We start from the raw sequence: 19,165 nt of genomic DNA, 5'->3' as shown, positions 1-19,165 counted from the left end.
TAGGTTTTTAAATCCATTCAACTTAATGAAAGTGTAGCAGTCTTTGCTTTGGTCCTGTGACTCAGTGCAGATGGAATCACTGTACCTCAGTGTGCTGGGTTTCCTCTGTGTAAGTGTGGTTTCTTCCTCCTCTCTACGTCTCTCATCCCCTCGTCCTCATCGTCTAACAAACAGCATGAAGGAGGTTATAATTGGCAGGTCCAGAGCTCTGCCAGGTGGAACCACTTGTATCTGAATACAGGCTCTCGCCCTCTCTCAAGATCTCTCTTGTATATTGAATCTGCTACTCTTTCTCTTACTTTCTACTCTGTTTTTTTCGATTAAATTTCTCCCTCTGTCTTACATATCCTGGGTTATTAAGCTTATAGCACTGTCTGCACTGTTAACAAGGTACAACAAAGCTTGAAGCCATGTTGAGTTATATCTGTCAGTCTGTACACCCTTTCTGTGCAGTCTCTCATCGTCTATTCACGACTCCACAACTCGAGCCCCCCACTGCTAAGCCCCCCATCCCTCAGTTCTTTAAGGAACTTGCCAAGCGTTGCCATCAAAAGTTGTTCACCTCATACACTGTTTGCCTTACTTCCTTTAGTTTCCTGTCTTGTTTTTCTGCCTTTCCACCAAGCATTCAACTTTGTTTTGGTCCTTTTTGAATGTGGCGTCGCATTAGTTTCCTCATTTGTCATTTCCCTCCATTCCCCCATATTACTTTCAGACATGTCTTTGCCCCAGATCAACTGCACTTTCTAAAACTCAGCTGAATTTGCTAAACAATCTTGGGGGAAGCCAACACATCCTTTCCCCAAGATGATCTTGAAATATTTGAAGGGACCATTTTAAGAAAGTACTGCTAGGTAGAGGTTTTCCTTGGAGACGGCAAGTTAGGTCTCATAACCAAATGTTGCAATACAAAACCTGCCTATATTTACATACGCACATGGCGGCGACGCAGAATGAGAAGAGCGAAAGCGGATCGTTGAATGAAACAGATGAACCAGAACTGGTTTGTAAAAATGCTGCAGCTTCAGTGGTGTGGAACTGGTTTAGCTTTCGTCCCTCAGATACACAACAAAGCACTATTTTTGGTAGCGCATGCTAGCGGGCCGTCGTTATTACCGTGTTGTTTGGAAAATACGGCGCACTTAAAATCAATCCTTTGATTTTTCTGAAAGTCGACAGTGCCCCTTATAATCCCGTGTGCCTTATGTATGAATTCTGGTTGTGTTTACTGACCTCGAAACGATTTTATGTACACGGCGCTCAGCAATCTGTCAAATGTTTCAGTACGACTTTGCTAAGCTACGAAGCCGCACCGCTTGATGGATTGTCGGAGCATTAGGGCTATCGTAGGCAGGAGCCTCGCGGAGTGATACGTACTGTGCTTCAACATAATATTACCGTATTGTGTGTGTTTAACCTCTTTTTAAGTTTTGTGGATATTATACATGGTTATGCTGAGGATATGTCAGCCAATTTCCACTGGAAATGCCTTTTGGTTAAACTGTCAGCAAGGAATTTGCATTTGCACTGTTACATTTTTATATAACTTTAATGCACATAAAAAACAGCTGCTTGTTTAAGTGAAAATACATTGATGTTTTGGTTTTTTGCACTAATAAAGTTGAGGAGTTGTAAAGTATTTTGTCTTACGATTATATCGTCAGTTATATCGTTATCGCAAATTTTCAAATGTATATCGTGATAAATATTTTTGGTCATATCGCCCTGCTCTACTATTGTCTCTACTGCATGTGATTAGGAGACTGAAACAGTGTCTGGTCAACATAGCTGATCCTTTGCCTCTGGTTTAACCCTTTAAAATCGATCAGAGCGGGCACGCTCTGTTTTGCGCAACTACTTTTAAATCCCTGTAGAACTGCAACCGCGTAAGCTAGCGCAATAATTTTTTTTGCATATGAAATTGGAGGAGTTGTACTTACATCTTATGCCATCAGCTTGTCCTAGGTCACGGTTTCCTTCCACATATAGCTTTGCAAAAACTGCATAAAAAGTGCTTGCAGGAACAAAAACATAATATTCCAGAAACACGCTTTGCCGATCCGATCAGCTGTTCATAACACTTCCTATGTTGGAATAGACGTCAGCGCCAACTATCGCATGTCCACCATTACCTGCCCGAAACCGGAAGTGACGTCATTTTCGCGGAAATGTAGTTTTTTACCATTAGGGCCCCATGAGCCTATACTGGTGTTTTTAAAAGTTATGTTTGACTTTATGACTTTCTGTGTCGTTTCTGGGATGCTTAGGACTCAAATTGCACTGCTGGAAATAGTTTATTCTGATGCATATGCTGCTTTTTTGCAAATTTGCACTATAATATTTATTTCGTTTTTCCTGCAGTATATAAAAATTGGTGTATTTCAAAAATAAAACTATGAAGACACTCAAAATAAGTTTCCTGTGGTGGGAAACTATTTTGTGCAACTTTTTTGTATTTACAGTTTTGAGGGATGAGCCTCTTAAATTTCTCTAACTAGAAATATATGTTAAAAAACAAAAACAATTTTCAATTTTTTTGTAGTTTATTGCACTTTTTTGCAATTTATGTAATTACTATGCACTTAATGCAGACATATTATTAAAATTTGGGCTATAATGGTTGTATTGATGTATAGGAACTTGAAATGCTCCCAAAAATGGCTCTACAGCATGTAAAAATATAATATAAGCTCTGGCGGACTTAGTTCTATGGTAGGTCTTAAAGGGTTAATAACTAAAGAGTTCACTAGTATAAAACTGGTGTATTATACTGAAATCTGTGATTATTCATCTGTACGCATGACATTATGATGGGGGCCTGAGCCCCCTAAAGGTTAGATCATAGAAATGCCTCTGCCTTTCAGCAACCAAATCTGCATGAGCTGCAGTGCTAGCTCCTGGCACATTAGCAGAGAAGTACAGCTGTTTGTCATCTGCATAGCAAGGATATGAAATGTCTTTGTCAGTCAGACATGTAAAGGTACATATATTGGCAACCTTCAAACATTCCAGTAAGGAGGATGATGCTTCTCTGTTGGTGCTTCTGTAGACTGACTCAATAAAACTGCTATAATAATAATAAAATAAAAGCCTTCAATGTCATGTTTTATTTGATTACATTGTCCCTCTGTTTGTCCCTCTGTTCTGCACTTTGGCTGACACTTGATGTTTCTTAAATGTGCTATACAAATAAAGCTGACTTGACTTGATTGTCAAAATATTATAGTTTAAGCTGCTTATTATAAAATTGCTTTCTGAATTAGTTATATTAAGTTAAATGTTATCAAACACGCTCATTGGGAATTTTGTTTAAACATTAAACGTATATGTTGAGCTATGATGCATGCTTTAGTACTTTTAATTTCGTTTTTACCTCGGTGCGTGTGACTAATACTTTATTGGCCACCCTAAAGATTTTCAACTTGTAAGAAAAAACTTAAAAAGGAAAAGATAAAAACAAACAAAGGAGGAGTTAGTGGGCTTAAAAAAAGATAATGAAAGAAATCAGAAGAAGAAACATAGCAACTGTCACACTTATTGTTACATTTCATGTATTTCTTATGTCTCCTGCTGCTCATCTTTTTTATCCCTCACAACCGTCCATGCTTTCTTATCATTCTCTAGGTGATTGATGGAAAACTGGCTCCTTTCCTGTCCAAGGTGATCAAGTTTGCCAGCTCACATGTTTTCAGCTGCAGCTTGTGTCGAGAGAAAGGCTTCATCTGTGAACTCTGCCAAAACGGGCAGGTCATCTATCCCTTCCAGGAGAACGCCACCCGGAGGTACACATCCTTCGATAACCTTTCTACAAGTTAAACATGACTGGTTTTACATTTGGAAGATCAGATGGAAGATCAGCGCACATAACTGATAGTTTCCAGATAAATGTATTTAAAGTTTTATTTTCTCAGTGGAGTCAGGAGACTTTATTGACTCAGTAATTGTTTTGAATCCAGAAATTGATTAAAAACAGTTTGCATGGGAGAAAGCCGGGTGAGCTGACACTTTGCTATCTGGAAATGAGGTGCTAACGTGTACGTGACTTTTTGAGCACCAAGACTGAGTCTGCTGTTTGTTACTAACACTGGTTGGCATGAGAGCTGTGTGTGTGTGTGTGTGTGTGTGTGTGTCTCTTGGGTGCAGGGATTGTCACGACAGTGTCCAGAACCTCGTCCCCATCACTGAAATTCAGAGTGACAGATATCACAGAGATAGGAGCTGATCAGGACCAATAGTTGAAAGACTGAAAGCTCTGGACGTACACACACCCTACTTGTTGAGCTGTGTTTTATGACTTGAGAAGTGTTAACTGATAACAGTCATATCTGCTGTCCTTACTGGAACAGAGCTGTAAAGATTTACTGAGCTGTTGACTTAGTTACACATACTCAGAAGATGCAGGAAATGAGCAATAACTGGGCGTTAATTGCCTATCCTACTTCATGGACAATTCCAATCTATTGCTATCAGATTACAATGTAGTCTTTGTGGTTTTAACAGTGAATCATATTATGGAATATCGCAATATGCATTTCACTTAACAGTTTGGAAACTATATTTTATCAGTTTATAGTTATCGATTTATTTGGAGCTTAAAGTCATTGGGAAATCATCTAAAATGCCAAAGGAAACAGGAAAGAGCTTGTTGGCCTGGACACTTTGGTTAACCAGACACTCGTATTTCTTGACTCACCAGATCAGTGTAATCAGCAGGTAACTTAAGACCCATTATTAAATCTATATGCGCTTCTCAGTATCACTTATTAATCACTAGTAGCAAAAGTGTTAGACTTCTTTGGAAGTTTGGTTGTTTCCTTTCTAACCAAAATTTAGGTGGGAGCCCTGATGCCACTTTCACTGGTATAACAAACACTTGCGGCTGATTTGCTTAATTTTAAAAAGATTATTTTTAATTACAAAAATTCTGTTATAGTTTTGGACACTTAGTAAACTTGGTTAAAGTTTCAAATTCAGACTACCTTAAACATGATGTCATTGAGCACAAAAGGCACACCCACCTGCAGTTCAAACCTTCTGTTTTCAAGGGTTAGCAAATCAGAAGAAAGCTGGTTTCAAGGTAGAAGGAGCAGCTCAGGTGGCTTATTTAAGAAAGGGAATGAAATTGGATTGCACCAGTAATCTGAGTACAATAAATATATTTAGAAGTCAGATTCATGCAATGCATTAGTAGATAGAAATGATACATTCTCAAATATGTTTACTTAGCCTTACCCTGAACTGCCAAAGCATAAGGTCATGCCACATGTATGCACCATAAAGACCTAATCTCATAATCTCACCACACAGTCACCATCCACTCCTTCCTCACATAATTCGCCACTCAGTCCTGCAGGGCCAAATGACGCCTCATGCATGGCAGTTGGTATGGAGTCTGAATCTGACTCTCTGACAGTGTCCTTGTACAGCTGGTGAAACTTGACTGACGTGTGTCTTTGTGTTTGTAGGTGCGACAGCTGCGGCGCCGTTTTCCACGCCGAGTGTCGACAGAAAGCACAGCCGTGTCCTCGCTGCGTTCGCCGGGAACTCCACCACAAGAGGCCATCGTCCTTCTGGTCACCTGATGACGACAGCCCAGGCTGTTTCCACGTGCCCTACCAAGACACCTGAGACAAATACCCGCAGGAGCCATAACAAACAGGGCACCGCCGCCCAGCCATCACCCTGGACAACAAGGGCCTGTTTCTCTGATTTGTGTGTGTCTGCAGGATGGACCTTGTGGGAGCAGTGACCAGGGAGTGGACTTGGAGCACTTTGTTGCAGCGTCAGGTTTGTGTTTTTGTGTGTGGACTTGCCAACGCACACGCCTGAGCCGAGCACCCTTTGGTTTGCTGTAAAGAGCAGGAAGAAAACCAACTGAAGAACTGCTGAGTCAGGCTCTACAGATCAAACTACTTGCATTTTGTAGTCCAGCACAAACAGATTATCCTCTGATTATCCTTATCCCATCTCCTCCTCACTCCTCATTCCTACCTTTTACATTTTTCCAACTGCAGGAGTTAGACCTGCATAATCAAAGCTGATCAACTGGAGGAATTCAAGCTTAAAAATAATGTTGTGGATTGTAGCCACCTGCTCTCAAAGTCCAGCTTAAGTTTAACAATAAAATGAGTAGTCAGTAGGCAGAAAACTAGTATACAATCTCGGCAATGGATGTGTAAAAAAAACCCATTAAGTTTGCTGCTCTCTTTTGGGTGAAATAAGCAAATTTTGAAATCCCCCCTCCTCTGAGACCATGCAATGTTTTTGTCTTTGTTTACAGACTAAAATAGAGAATAACTGAAAACGGATCTGTGTGTAATGGAAATGCGTCAACTCCTGTTAAAGTGATAGAGCTCTCAAAACTTCAAACCCTTTTTTCACCATTTTTCCTTTCAGAGAGAAAGAGACATGTATTCATGTCAGTGATATTTATGTCAGCAGTCAAATATTAAAGGGTAAGGTATCAGTTTATTCATTTTATAATGGTAGTCAAAAGTGAAACACATTTTATAAGCTGTATTTTTTTTCCATGTTCTTATTGACCACTGATAAGAAAAAAAAAAACATTTTAACAGAAGCTATTTGGTCTAAAACTCCACAGTCCTCAGTCTGCAATCAAGACTGAACCTGAGATCACTTTCAGAACATGCTAGAGTGTATGAAGTATACAAACGGTGTCCTTTGTAATAGGATTTAGAAAAGTGTGTTTTAATGACGAGTGCAGGACAGGAAGGCGTGATTAAAATAAGCTGTTTTTACATGAAAATAGTGCCAGGAGGAAAACTTCTCAAAACAGTCCTGCAGCACAATCAGCTGCTTTACCCACATAAGAGCAGATTTCCTATAATATTGCTAGAATCACATCTTCTCTGAAAGCACAGGTGCGCTGACGCAGAGTGGCTCATAAAAATCATAACACCAGATTTCACAATAGTGCCACAAATTGTTGTCGAGATGCTCAAAGTCCCTGAACAGAGTTACTGTAAGTGACAGATTATTTTTTCAGCGGGACTCAAGTGTTCTCAGCTTGTCTCGTAATGACAGTATTAATTTACTAAATCAGCTAATATTTGTATTATTTATAATATTTTTACTGTAGTGTGCGATAACTCTGACAGCATTTGGAGCACATGGACAAACCCAGGAAAGTGGATTCTGCTGCAGGGCTGTTTTAATGAGCAGTGTTTTAGTTTGTTTTTTTTAAACTGTGGCAACGTCTCTGCAATGACATTTACAGTCTGACTAAATCCAAACTGACCACAGCTGCTGCTGTTCTGAAGAAACAAAAAAAATAATGTGTATGAAAGTATAAAAATCCTTCCTCTCTCCTACTTATAAGTTATTTAACGTGTGGATTTTCACTCACTCATTTGATCGGTGTTTCTTTAGTGCAGACTCTGTCAGTGTGTTTGGGCACGTTTTCTTCCCTCCATCACTCTGACTGTAAAATAACAAAAGGGGCAATAATATAAACTGTAACGTAATTGTTTATTGTTGCCTTTTTCCCCTCCTGTGTCATTCTACTTCCTGTTGTGCTTTATTCATGCAGAATCTATCAAGCATGATAGCAGCTTTAGCGTTTTAGTATCTCTATGCAACCTAGATGGCCTTTATAATCCACAGCTCTGATGTGTAAAGGTCTGGGAACATGTTCTTTACAGCGCTGAACGAGCTGTGTTTACATCAAGTTTTAAGAATATAATAATGAAAGGAAATTAATCAAATTAATTTTCTGTCTTCTTTGCTGGTTTAAGAGTAAATAATTAAATCCTGCTATTTTTTCTGGTTTGGTGTAGAGTGAAATGTTAGATACAGTAAGCTTTTATTTTTTCTACATAAAATATGAAACTGCTCCAATCAGTAAAAGATAGTAAAGTCTGCCTGTAGTGATCGATGAAAGCTGCACTCTCTTTGTTTTTAGGCACTGCTAGAAAATCAGATTTCAAATATATTGCAAACCAGAAAATATTGGATTTCTCAACATCTTAAGACTCAAGGACTGCAGCTTTAAAGTTCAATATGCCAAAATGTGTAATATGTTTTGTTTTTTGTCTTTTGTTTTTCTTCCTAACAAGCTGAAATCTCAGTGCAGACTTTTTCCCCATCTGTCCTTTCTTAACCTCCTCTTCATCAGCTTGTTTGAGCCATAAATTTACATCAATGTTGAAATGTGACAAACTTCAGCTCTGGTTTGATTCAGGAATATGTGTTTTTGTGAGATCAGTGACAGTTCTACGTGTTTGTGAAGCACTCAGGATGCTGCGCATTGAAACTAAATAGGTGTTTGAGCTGAAATTAAATCATTTTTATTTATTTTACTTATTTATTTTTGTTTGTTTTAATGGTCATAACTGAAGTCATGTCAGGTGATATTAAAAACAGTGTTTAAGTTGTCGATTGATCGTGCCTGCTGCATAAAAAACTTTTGTTTTTGTTTAATGAAGTTTTTTATTATTATTATTACACTTTTTGACTGTGAACTCATGCTGTTTTTGTACTTTGGAGCCCAGCAGAGGTCAAAGATCATTTAACTGTTTATCACACAGATCAGAGTTTTGCAGGGGGAATAAATCACGTGTAATCAAGTCCAAATCCAGCCCACCACACAAAGTTAGCTCATCTGTTTCCAGTTGCATAATGAGCATAATCAAACCTCATCCTGGCCCCAACAAACAGCTTCAAGTCAGAGGATCAAAATATGTCGATTTAGGGATTATATTCCTGTTACAGATTGCCAGATTGTAGAGTTCGTTTGTTTGTTTGTTTGTTTTCAGACTATGGCTATTTTTACAAGTCTACACATCACCCACAAAATCTGATTTCATGCCACTAAAACATTTCACACTGCAAAAGGCAAAAGATTGAAAGCCTTTTTTTCTTTTAAATTCCATAAACCATCAACTGAATAAGCACACAAAGCACCAATGATGCATAAATTATAGAAGTGAAAGGCGTTATAGGTTTTCTGTGTGTAGAAACAGGCAGCTTACAAAGTTATACACACAAAGTACAGACTCGATATTATGATTTTTGCACAATATACAAAAAAAATGTGGGGCGTTATCCCCAAAATATTAATTTCACAAGCAAAAGTGCAACAGTAGAAAAAGGACTCAAAGAAGAAAATGACTGAAGAAATAAGGCTACATCTAACTAACCAGTATTTGTGTGTCTGTGTCAGCCACAATTTCATACAAGTATAATCGACTGAGCTGTGTGTGGGTAAAGTGGGTTGAAAAATTAGAACCTGTGTGAAGCAAGAGACATGCATTTACTTTTGGCCGACTTACTAAGTGAATTGGCTACAATTGTTTCAAAGACAATAATAAATATATTAGTAAAAGTTGAATTCAAACAATTACCTGTAAAAACTGGATACTAATTACCGTAGTACTTTATATTACCGTTGGTAACAATGTAGTAATAGTGGGGCAGTAAGAAACAAAAGCTAATAATGGCACAATTACAAGTTATTACCACTTAATTACATAGTAATTATCTTGTATCAACGCTGATATTTATGATGTTACCGGTACTGTAATGCTATCATTAGCCTATATCTGTGAATCTGAGTGAAATATGGGTGGAATATGCATTTGTGTAGTTACCTGTTTAGACCTAATTATCAAACATTTCTATACTATGCACACTATGAACTAAGATTGCGAACATAGTAAACATTATGCATGCTAAACATTAGTTATTGTCATCTTAAATAGCTCAGAGCACAAGTATAGCCTCCGGGTGATGCACGCTTCTCTATTTGTACAAGTGAAGTCATCTGAATAAATATATAAAACACAGCAAGAGGTGTGTAAACATCCTGAAGACATAAGCCAATATGCAAATTGACGCAAATGCAGACGAGGTCTTAAAAGACATGTTTGCATAAACAGAGTAACATTAGAATCTGTCCAAAAGTCATGCCTGTCCTCATCTGCCCCAAACAAAATGATAATAGTGACATTAATATCAATTAAGAGCCAGATGTTTTTCTGTTTGTTGTTTCTGACATAACGCAGAATTAATTTTAGTATTGTAATATGATAATAGTATTCTAAAATATAAAACATCAACCAATATTACCTTATTATGAGGTTACTACCAGTTTCTGCAAGTCAGTGTATAAAAATTTGAATACAGATATTCCTGTTTTGTTGCTAGCGGTTATTTTTTTTTTTTATCAACATATTACTATGATTAGCTTTTGGTTTTGCTCCATAGGCATATGGCCTGTTATTACCCATCTGCATAAATGTCAGTGTAATATTACTCAGCTCTTTATAGTTGTTGATACAAGATAATTATGTGTTATAATTATAATATAATTAATACATTTATAATTTTTTTTATCTCCTCATTTCCAACTTGTTACCTCACTTTTACCATATTTTTACTGATCTATAATAGAAAGTACAACCATAACTATTTTTTAAAAGGTAAAAGGGACATTTAGTTCTGTTGCTCCAGTCTAATGATGCATTTTTAAAGAGCAGAAACCTAATTTATGGAAAGAAAACCCATATAAGACAAATACCTGCTGGGCCCAACAATTTGCCGCTATGTAGCTAAAGTTACTTGATTGCGTACTTTGAGAAATGTATTAAATTACTTGCTAATTTTATGCTGTTGTTTCACTGCAACCTGGAAGTGCAGGTTTATGTTTATTTGATTTTTAAATAATACTGCAATATTGCAACATCTGCAAATCTCTTATGTCTTTTGTCCCAGCTGCTTTTTAATTTCTTTACATGACTGCAGTGTTATCCTAGTAACCTCCAGCTCAAGCCTAAGTTGAAATTTTAAGGAAGTTTTGTTTTGTTTTGTTTTTTTGGTACTTGACTTGAAATGTTGCTTATGTTTCAGGCACATGGTGATCATTGCAGTATGGTCTTAGAGAATAATATATTGTACAGTATTTAAGCACAGTAGCTGGACTGAAAATCTTTTGCACTTTTAAGTTTTTTTATTGTCCTTGTTTATCCTTGTTTTCACATCCAAATTCTGATGCAAATACAGGGAGTTGAACTTTTTTTTCTGTCTTATTTAATCAGCCCTTCCTGCTGTTGGATTTTGTTCAGATTTGTCTGCTAGCCACTGATGCCAATAAAGACAAACTTCTCAACAGTGAAAGTGTTTTGAGTGCATGTTGAGAAATTGTTTGTGTTTCACTGCATTAAGGATTGCTAATATTTTGTGTACAATACAGTGTAAAAATGTAAGAATGTACTAAGAATGTACTAAGATACATCCAAGAATAAGAGGTGTATTTTCTAATTGTAAACCTGCATAATTATGAGTCTGAGCTGAGGGTGGAAGAAGTACTCTAAGCTTAAATTGAACTTATTGGTATTACCATGTAGTAGAAATACTCTTGCTACAGATGTGTAGTTTAATTTTGCATTAAAATATAGTCATGATACAAAAAGTAAAAATTGTGGGGAACTTTGGGGTCCTTCGGAGAACTAGAGTTACAGAGAGTGATTCAAAAAAGAGGAAATAATCAGTGATCAGCAGTTCTCTGGGTGAAAAATGCCTTGTGGATACCTGAGGTCAGAGGGGTAACAGCCCTGCTGCTGATAGGAAGACAAAAGTAACTCCTGCAACCTCTCATTACAACCAAGGTGTAGAAGAGCATTTCTAAACCTTCAAGACCACATCAGGTACCATTCCTGTCAGCTAAGAATGGGAAACTGAGGTTGCAAAACTGGAAATCAGAACACTGGAAAAAACTGTTGTCTGACAAGTCTTGATTTCTGTTGAAGCATTCAGACGGTAGAGTCAGAATTTAGCATAAACAGCATGATCGCGTGGATCAATCCTGCTTTGTATCAACAGTTCAGACTGATGCTGCTGACGCTCTTGGTGTAGGGGATATTTTCTTGAGGCACTTTGGCCACCTCATTATCAACTGAGAACAATTTAAATGTCACAGCCTGCATGATGTTGCTCATGTCCATCTCTTTATGACCACATTGTACCCTCATATGATAACATGCCACATCAGAAAGCTCAGATCATATAAACTGGATTCTTGAACACGACAATGAGTTCACTGCACTCAAATGGCCTCCACACTCTCCAGATTTCAATCCAATAAGAGAACCTTCTGGAACAGGTGATTCGCATCATGAATGTGCAGCTGACAAATCTGCAGCAGCTGTGTGATGCTGTCAAGTCAACATATCTGTCCTGTCAGATGCATGCGTACTGCAACTGATTCAAGTGAAAGATATGTGTATATGCAGCATTAGACTTGATTTTTTACTTGGTAATTTATTAATCAGTCATCTCATTGCAAGAAGGCAAAGTTTTGATTTACTGACATCAATCTGATTTTTTTTTTCTTTAGAAAGGACAAAGACAAGTCTGAGAAGATGTTAATATTGGAAACTGACAAAAAGTGGAACTTGAAACAATTCGAGGGCAAACACTTTTTGTTAAAACAAGGAGAGGTATCCTACTAGTCATCTGAATAAATATACAGTGTGCAAACATGCTGAACACATTTGCTAATATGTAAATTACGTGAAATGCAAATATGCCTTAAGTATTTATGCAGCAAGATTGAAATCATGTGTTCATAAGTCATGCCTGTCATCACCTGCCTCCAGCAGACATTCATATGGCTTTAATATCAATGTGTGGCTTCAAGGGTCATACTTGAAGATAACTGCTAACAGTATTTTTTTTACAAAGATATGGTTGTTCTCAGAATGTGTTAAGATACATCCATGGATAATGAAGCTGTGCATTAGTATATCTTCAGTGAAAATGAACTTTGGAGTAAATACATGACATGACTATGTCACAGTTTGAGAATGACAGTGACTTCAATGTGGTCGAACAGGAGATTTACATCATAGATCTGCAGCAACTGTGTGATATCATCATGTCAACATGGACAAAAATTCTCAGACGAACCTTCCCAGCATTTTCTTGAATCTATGCAACAAAGAATTAAGACTGCTTTGAAAGTAAAACTGGTCCTACCCAGTACTAGTAGGGTCTAACTGATGAAGTGACCTGTGAATGTCTATAGCATAACTTCTATATCATAACCATCTCACGACCCTTCAAATTAACCTTGTGACTATCCTATGTCTTTTGCACCAACGTAGTCCTTGACTACGTTCTGTCTTCTCAGAAATACCCCACAACAAAATGTTACACAGGTGATGTAGGATAACTTCTACCGGCATGAAAATCATGAAATAATTGCACATTTTTCCCAGTGAAATTGCAAATTTCATGCAGTAGACCCTGTCGACGAGTGATTCCAAATTTGGGCCAGCAATTTTTGTGGTGCCATGATACTGAAAGCTTTTGCGAACCTGCAATAATCTGTTTTTGTGTGGGGTGTGTGGGGGGGAACGTGATGGGATAGAGATTGGAAACCAGTACTTTGTGGAAAAGAGATCTTGTGGGGCAGAACATTTAAACTGGAAACACTGAGCTGACTTATTGTACTCCATATAAGGTAGAAAACAATGCAACCTAAAACTGGGATTATTTAATTTGTTGATCTTTAACTTAAACCAGATGTTAGATGCCTGTATTCTTACACTGCGCACTGCATTGGCAGTTGAGTTTAGTACCACATTTGAGTACTTCGTCCAAAGTCTCAGGAGATAAAACTCCTTTTACAGAGCAATAGTTTAATGAGAGCACAAGATTCACAGATTGTGACACATGGATCATCTCCATGTGCCGAAAAGCGCCGTGTGACGTGAACAATTTCCAAATGAATTCACAGTTTGCTGAGGTGAAAAACGATAACGTGTCAGTTTGCAGCCGATGATCAGATTATGAGCTCAGCCTCAAGCTGAGCTGAGAGAAAACAAGATCCATGTGAATAAAGGTGCATGTAAACCTGCTAGAGTGAACATGGATATTGTGTGAGAGAGCGGGGAGCTCAGAGGCTGACTCATTTGCCTCTGATGTATGTCGAGCAGTGGGCAAATTGAAGCTGAGTGTCGACCGTGCTTAATTGTCATCGCCAATTAGTGCATTGTAGGACGCCCACAATGGATCAACTGTAGCGAGTAGAACGAAGTCCTTTGTGCTTCTCCAGTGGCCTGCGAGCCAGTCAAGACTCATTTAGTGGACTGAACAACGACGGAGCAGAAATGCCAACGAAAATGAAAACAAAAGACAGTTTAAGGAGGAAAAGAGGACGAGGAAAGAAAAAGAGAGGAGGAGGAGGGGGAATGTGGACAACGGTCACAGAGGAGGAAGGACCGGGCCTCTGCTCTCCCAACATGAGTGGAGAGTGCATGGCTTTGACACGCACACATACACAGTACCCCCCCCCCCTCGACATTTATCGAGCCGCTACACAAAAGCTGGCAGGGCCCCAGTGTTCCCAGTGACCTGGTTGTTCAGACGCTCGTTTGGCCACATCGACGCTTTCAGCAGGCCTCAGCCCTGCTGATTGTCAGTGTGCTTTTACCAAGGTTAAAGGGTAGATCCACTGTTTTCTACTTAAATCCTTAATGAGATGTTTTTTTGTTGTTGTTTTTTTTATTGAACGCAATTAAGCACAAAACAGCCTTCTAAACAGAGATTCACAGAAGCCTTCAACAAACCAGTGACAAGCCAGGCAGAAGAGGTTTCATGAGCTGCCAAACTGTTGGGGAATTGGTTTTGAAAGACAATTCCAGCTGATTGCAACTTATTCTATAAGGTCTGTTATGTGGATTATTTGCTAGCTTTGCAATTTCCAACTAATTCTAAAGATTTGGGGAAACAAGGAGTTGGATAAAATAGCTTGAAAATTGTGTATATGAGGTATGAAGTGCAAGCTCCTTGCAGATTTTACAGAACAATAGACTTTCTTTCTTTAAAGATAATAAACCAAATTAACGGTCAACATATTAAAGATTATGTCAAAAATGCATCTGCGTCTTGTGTAACAGAGACATAACAGCAGTTAACTTGCTGGCTCGCCATGAATCTGGTGATTGTGTTATTTTGTTCTTGTTGCTGTTCATACAAAAACATTGGACTGATTGTTGGTTATATTCATGGACAGGCAGACAGCCAATTAATCATTAAATGCACAGTGGCTACAGTCCTTGGCAAGTGACATTTGTAGACAAGAATTAGCAAAAAAACCCAAAAAAAACAGATTAGCTATCATAGGTTTTTAGCTTAAAGGCCTTTACACACCAACTGTGTTGCAAAAAAATGTCACAAAATTCCATATTTTTCTGATGGAAACTTGTCATATATCTATATCTACATATATATATATATATATATATATATATATATATATATATATATATATATATATATATATATATAGATCAAAAGCATTGCATTTATGCAACAAAAAACGATAGTTTTCAGAAAAATCACATTGAAAAAAAAAGTTGACATCAAGCAATGATCAGCTGATCCTGTTGTTGCTAAACAAAAGAAGACGAAGAAAGTGAGAACATGTGTAAAGGCTTTAACACCTTTTATACTTCCTTGAACACACCTCGCATCCACTAACCCACCCACTGTCATTACACATTTCCTGGGACCTGAGGCTCAGTCCCTGCACCAAGTATAGATCATACAGTTGGGAAAAATCATCATTTGATCCCCTGCTGAAGTTTGTACACTTAGAAAGAAATGAACCCCTTGTTTTTATGCTTGTTTCGTTTTAATGGAGAACATCAACCAAACATCCATAAAGAACTCATTACATAAAAAATATAAATTGATTTACATGTTACTGAGTGAAAGCATTTGATTCCCAAGCAAAACATGACTTAGTAGTTGATGGTGCCATTAATGAGAGTGTTACCGGTGGTGTTCTTGGTGACTGTGGTACCACCACCTTTCTCATGATCATCCTCACCCCATGGGCCAAGATCTTGCATTGATGGTCATTTTACATTTCTTCCATTTCCGAATAATCCCACTGACAGTTGTCACTTTCTCATCGAGCTTCTTGCTGATGGTCTCGTAGCTCAGTCCAGGCTTGTCCCCGACATCCTTTGACAGCTCTCTTATCTTGCCAATGGTGGTGGAGAGATTCTTCAGTGGAAGAAGTTGGCTATGTGGACAGGTGTGTTTTATACACAAAAGAATTTTGATCTGGAGTATGTGCAATTGATCAACTGACTGACTGATTGTAATCTGTGTGCCACATGTGCACATAGCCAATCAAATACTTATTATTAGAGGATTGTTAGAGAATTTCTTTATAAGGGAGCAAACTTTAAGCAGATGATCAAAGAATCATTTCCCTCACTTTAGCTGTTCATCATACAGAACTGCCCATACAGCTCAGTTATTGGATATGTTTTTGGAAAACACTGGTTACTTTGAAAACTGTGGTTAAGGAATACAAAGCCAAGCTAAGCAACATATGAAGTACTGCTTTGGATCCATGGCATCGAACAGCAACCTTAGAGATCCTCACTGCAGTCACTTAAATAGACATTAATTTTGTCTTGTGGACAGAAATTCTTCAGCAGGCTGTGGGAAGCACACCTCAATCACAGATAAATCCTCCTTAAAACTGTCTTAAGGCAAGACACTGTAATATATAATTCATTATGTCACTGAGAGTCCTCGCAGGTGAAACAAGTACAGATGTGCGTGTGTGTGTTGTGGTTACCTGAACATCTAGTGATGCAGGTCACGTCTCCGTGTGTTCTCCCTTAAATCTTAGGCAAACACAACTGGCACAAGTAATCACATGCATATGTTTGTGTGTCTGTGTGTGTGCTTTGGTATACATGACAGATTGATGCCTTCCCAGCTTTACATATGAACTCCTCATTGTTTGCTTTAATCTATCAGTGTGAGCCGAGGAGGGGTAAATCAGAAAGACTCGTCTCAGCTGATATGCTGAACACACACACACACACACACACACAAACACACACACACACACACACACACACACACACACACACACACACACACACACACACACACACACACACAAACACACCTTTGGAAACCTTTGTCCCCCAGCCAGAGCTGTGACCTTTGTACAGTGTGGCTACAGAGAGAGAGCAGCGTTAGGAGATCTGCTATCGAGCACAACTGATTTTTTTTTACCACTTCATTTAGATATCAGTGCATTCATTGCGAGCATTTCTCAGACCTTAGCTGGCAACCTACACTCCCTTACACACCCACGCGCATGCTGCTCTGATAACCAATGAAACCTGTCCATAACTCCAGGTTTCAAAAAAACTGTCCAGTACCCCACGATGAAGTCGGATCCCAGTTTAGAATTACTATCTTGCTTAAACAGGCGCACAGAGTTTTCCCCTTTTAAAGTAGAACTTACATTGTTGCTATCAGCTTCAGTAAAACTGCTCTGCTTTGTTTTAACTTTCAAATTAGAGGAACTGATTTTACTTCGCGGCAGAATGAACAAAAATTCTGGCAATAGGTTCACTAAAAAAATTATTATTATTTTTTATGTTACTATTGTGACCTTGAGGTGATGATGTGGATACACTGCATCATGTGTGAAACTGATGGCAATTTAAAAAAAGGATATTTAATTTAATAAAGCAAATATAGATTAAATTGTTATTTATATTAAAAGACTGAAAAAGATCCAAACATACTGTAACAACTCTGTAACAATATAACAACTTTTTAAAAAAAACTTTAATAGTGTTTATTTTTTCTTCCTTCCAAACAGTGTCCTTTATACTTGCACCATTTACATCATTCTTCATGTGTCTGCTCTGATCAGTGCATCGTGGACGCAAGGTTCATGCAAATCTCCGTCAACATGATTTCTGAGATCTAATCAAGGCCCAGTGCGTTGGAGTTTAAACAGGTCAGTGATTCAATTTGGTCTATTTGACAAGAAAAGGCTTCTAATTTCATTAACTCCAAATAAAGCAGACTTTGTTTAACTCACACGGCAGAGGACACCTCCACTCTCCTAACCTTCTTTAGCTTTGTATGGAGGCAATTAAAGCATCCATCCCTAGATACACCTTGAAAACTGTCTCATATACTGATTTTTGTTCTTTGATTAATGGAAAGAAATGAAGAAATACTGAAACACACTGCTACACTAAACACTGTTGCCGGGTATTGTAAGCTGTGCAGACTGAAAAGTCCTTTTAGGGTAAATTTCACCTTGGTATGGCGGCAGGGAGGAAGGTAAATATGGGTCCATTGTAACATGGTAAAATAAATGAATAATAATAATGATCAGTAAATTCTTGTTGTTCTTGTTTCGGTGCATCATTTACAGATAATGGCATGTTCAGCATAAGTAGACCAAGCAAGGAGTGAACAACAGGCCGTAAACAAAAGACCTGTTATTACACCTGAACAACAAAAAATAATTATATGTAACAAAGGACAAAAAAAAAATGAAAATAAAAAAATGACATGCTCAACTCCAAACAATAACAGTTAAATGTGTAAACAGTTTAATGGATGCTAAACCATCAAAAAGCCAAACTATTAATGAGAATTTCAGCACATATCATTTATTTAATATAACCTGGTGTCTGTTTTGTTTTTCTTATTGCCATATGATATTAAATACATTATATGTGTAAATGTGAGTTCTGATAAATGGAAACAGAATGACTAAACAGAAGTGACTGACAGCAACAATAAATATAAAGTTTACTTATATTTATTAAAAAGATTTCAAGAATTACAGTTTTGTCAGGAAAAAACAAGCAATGAATGACAACAAAGTCAACAAAACGGAGGAGCATTCAATAATAATAATAATAATAATAATAATAATATAATAAAGCATGAACCTCGTGGATTATAATGCACGTGTCTGCTTCACTGAAAATGAATGGAGAAGTCCGTTTAGTGCGTGTGTGTGTGGTCCTGTGGTGGAGGTGTGAGTGGGTGGAGAGACCTTATCCATCATCTGATACCTTCAAGCTCTCCCGGTAAACTCCAGCCCCTAATGCAGGAAGTCATAAATATGACTCACTGATGCGTTCACGTGCTGCTCGATACTGGGGACAATCCCAAACATGCGCTCTAACCGCACAGGCGCTTTGTTGAGCTGCGCTACAAAAGGAAACACAAATAAAGGAGTTCACATTTTACTAATAAATTAATTACGTAAATAAAGTCAACGTGTGCGTTTTCTTTATATAAAGAAAGTTGTAAAAGAAAAACTGAGTGCTTTTAGGGTTTTACTAGAGACCAA

At 37.9% G+C, this 19,165-nt stretch overlaps 1 protein-coding gene across 1 annotated transcript in view; it reads left to right on the top strand.

The window, feature by feature from the left end:
- plekhm3 (pleckstrin homology domain containing, family M, member 3) overlaps positions 1 to 11,133 on the top strand; it is a 52,938-nt gene extending 41,805 nt beyond the window's left edge. Inside the window, exons 7-8 of the mRNA XM_084907678.1 lie at positions 3,625 to 3,782; positions 5,466 to 11,133. Of these exons, the coding sequence (XP_084763804.1) occupies positions 3,625 to 3,782; positions 5,466 to 5,628 (321 nt within the window). The 3' untranslated portion in view covers positions 5,629 to 11,133. The remainder of the gene's footprint in view (positions 1 to 3,624; positions 3,783 to 5,465) is intronic.
- Positions 11,134 to 19,165: the final 8,032 nt, after the last annotated feature.

The sequence above is a fragment of the Perissodus microlepis genome, chromosome 16 (genome assembly GCF_051167445.1).
Source record: "Perissodus microlepis isolate ML-2025 ecotype Zambia chromosome 16, ASM5116744v1, whole genome shotgun sequence".
NCBI lineage: Eukaryota > Metazoa > Chordata > Actinopteri > Cichliformes > Cichlidae > Perissodus > Perissodus microlepis.
This window is presented reverse-complemented; position numbering and strand designations above follow the sequence as displayed.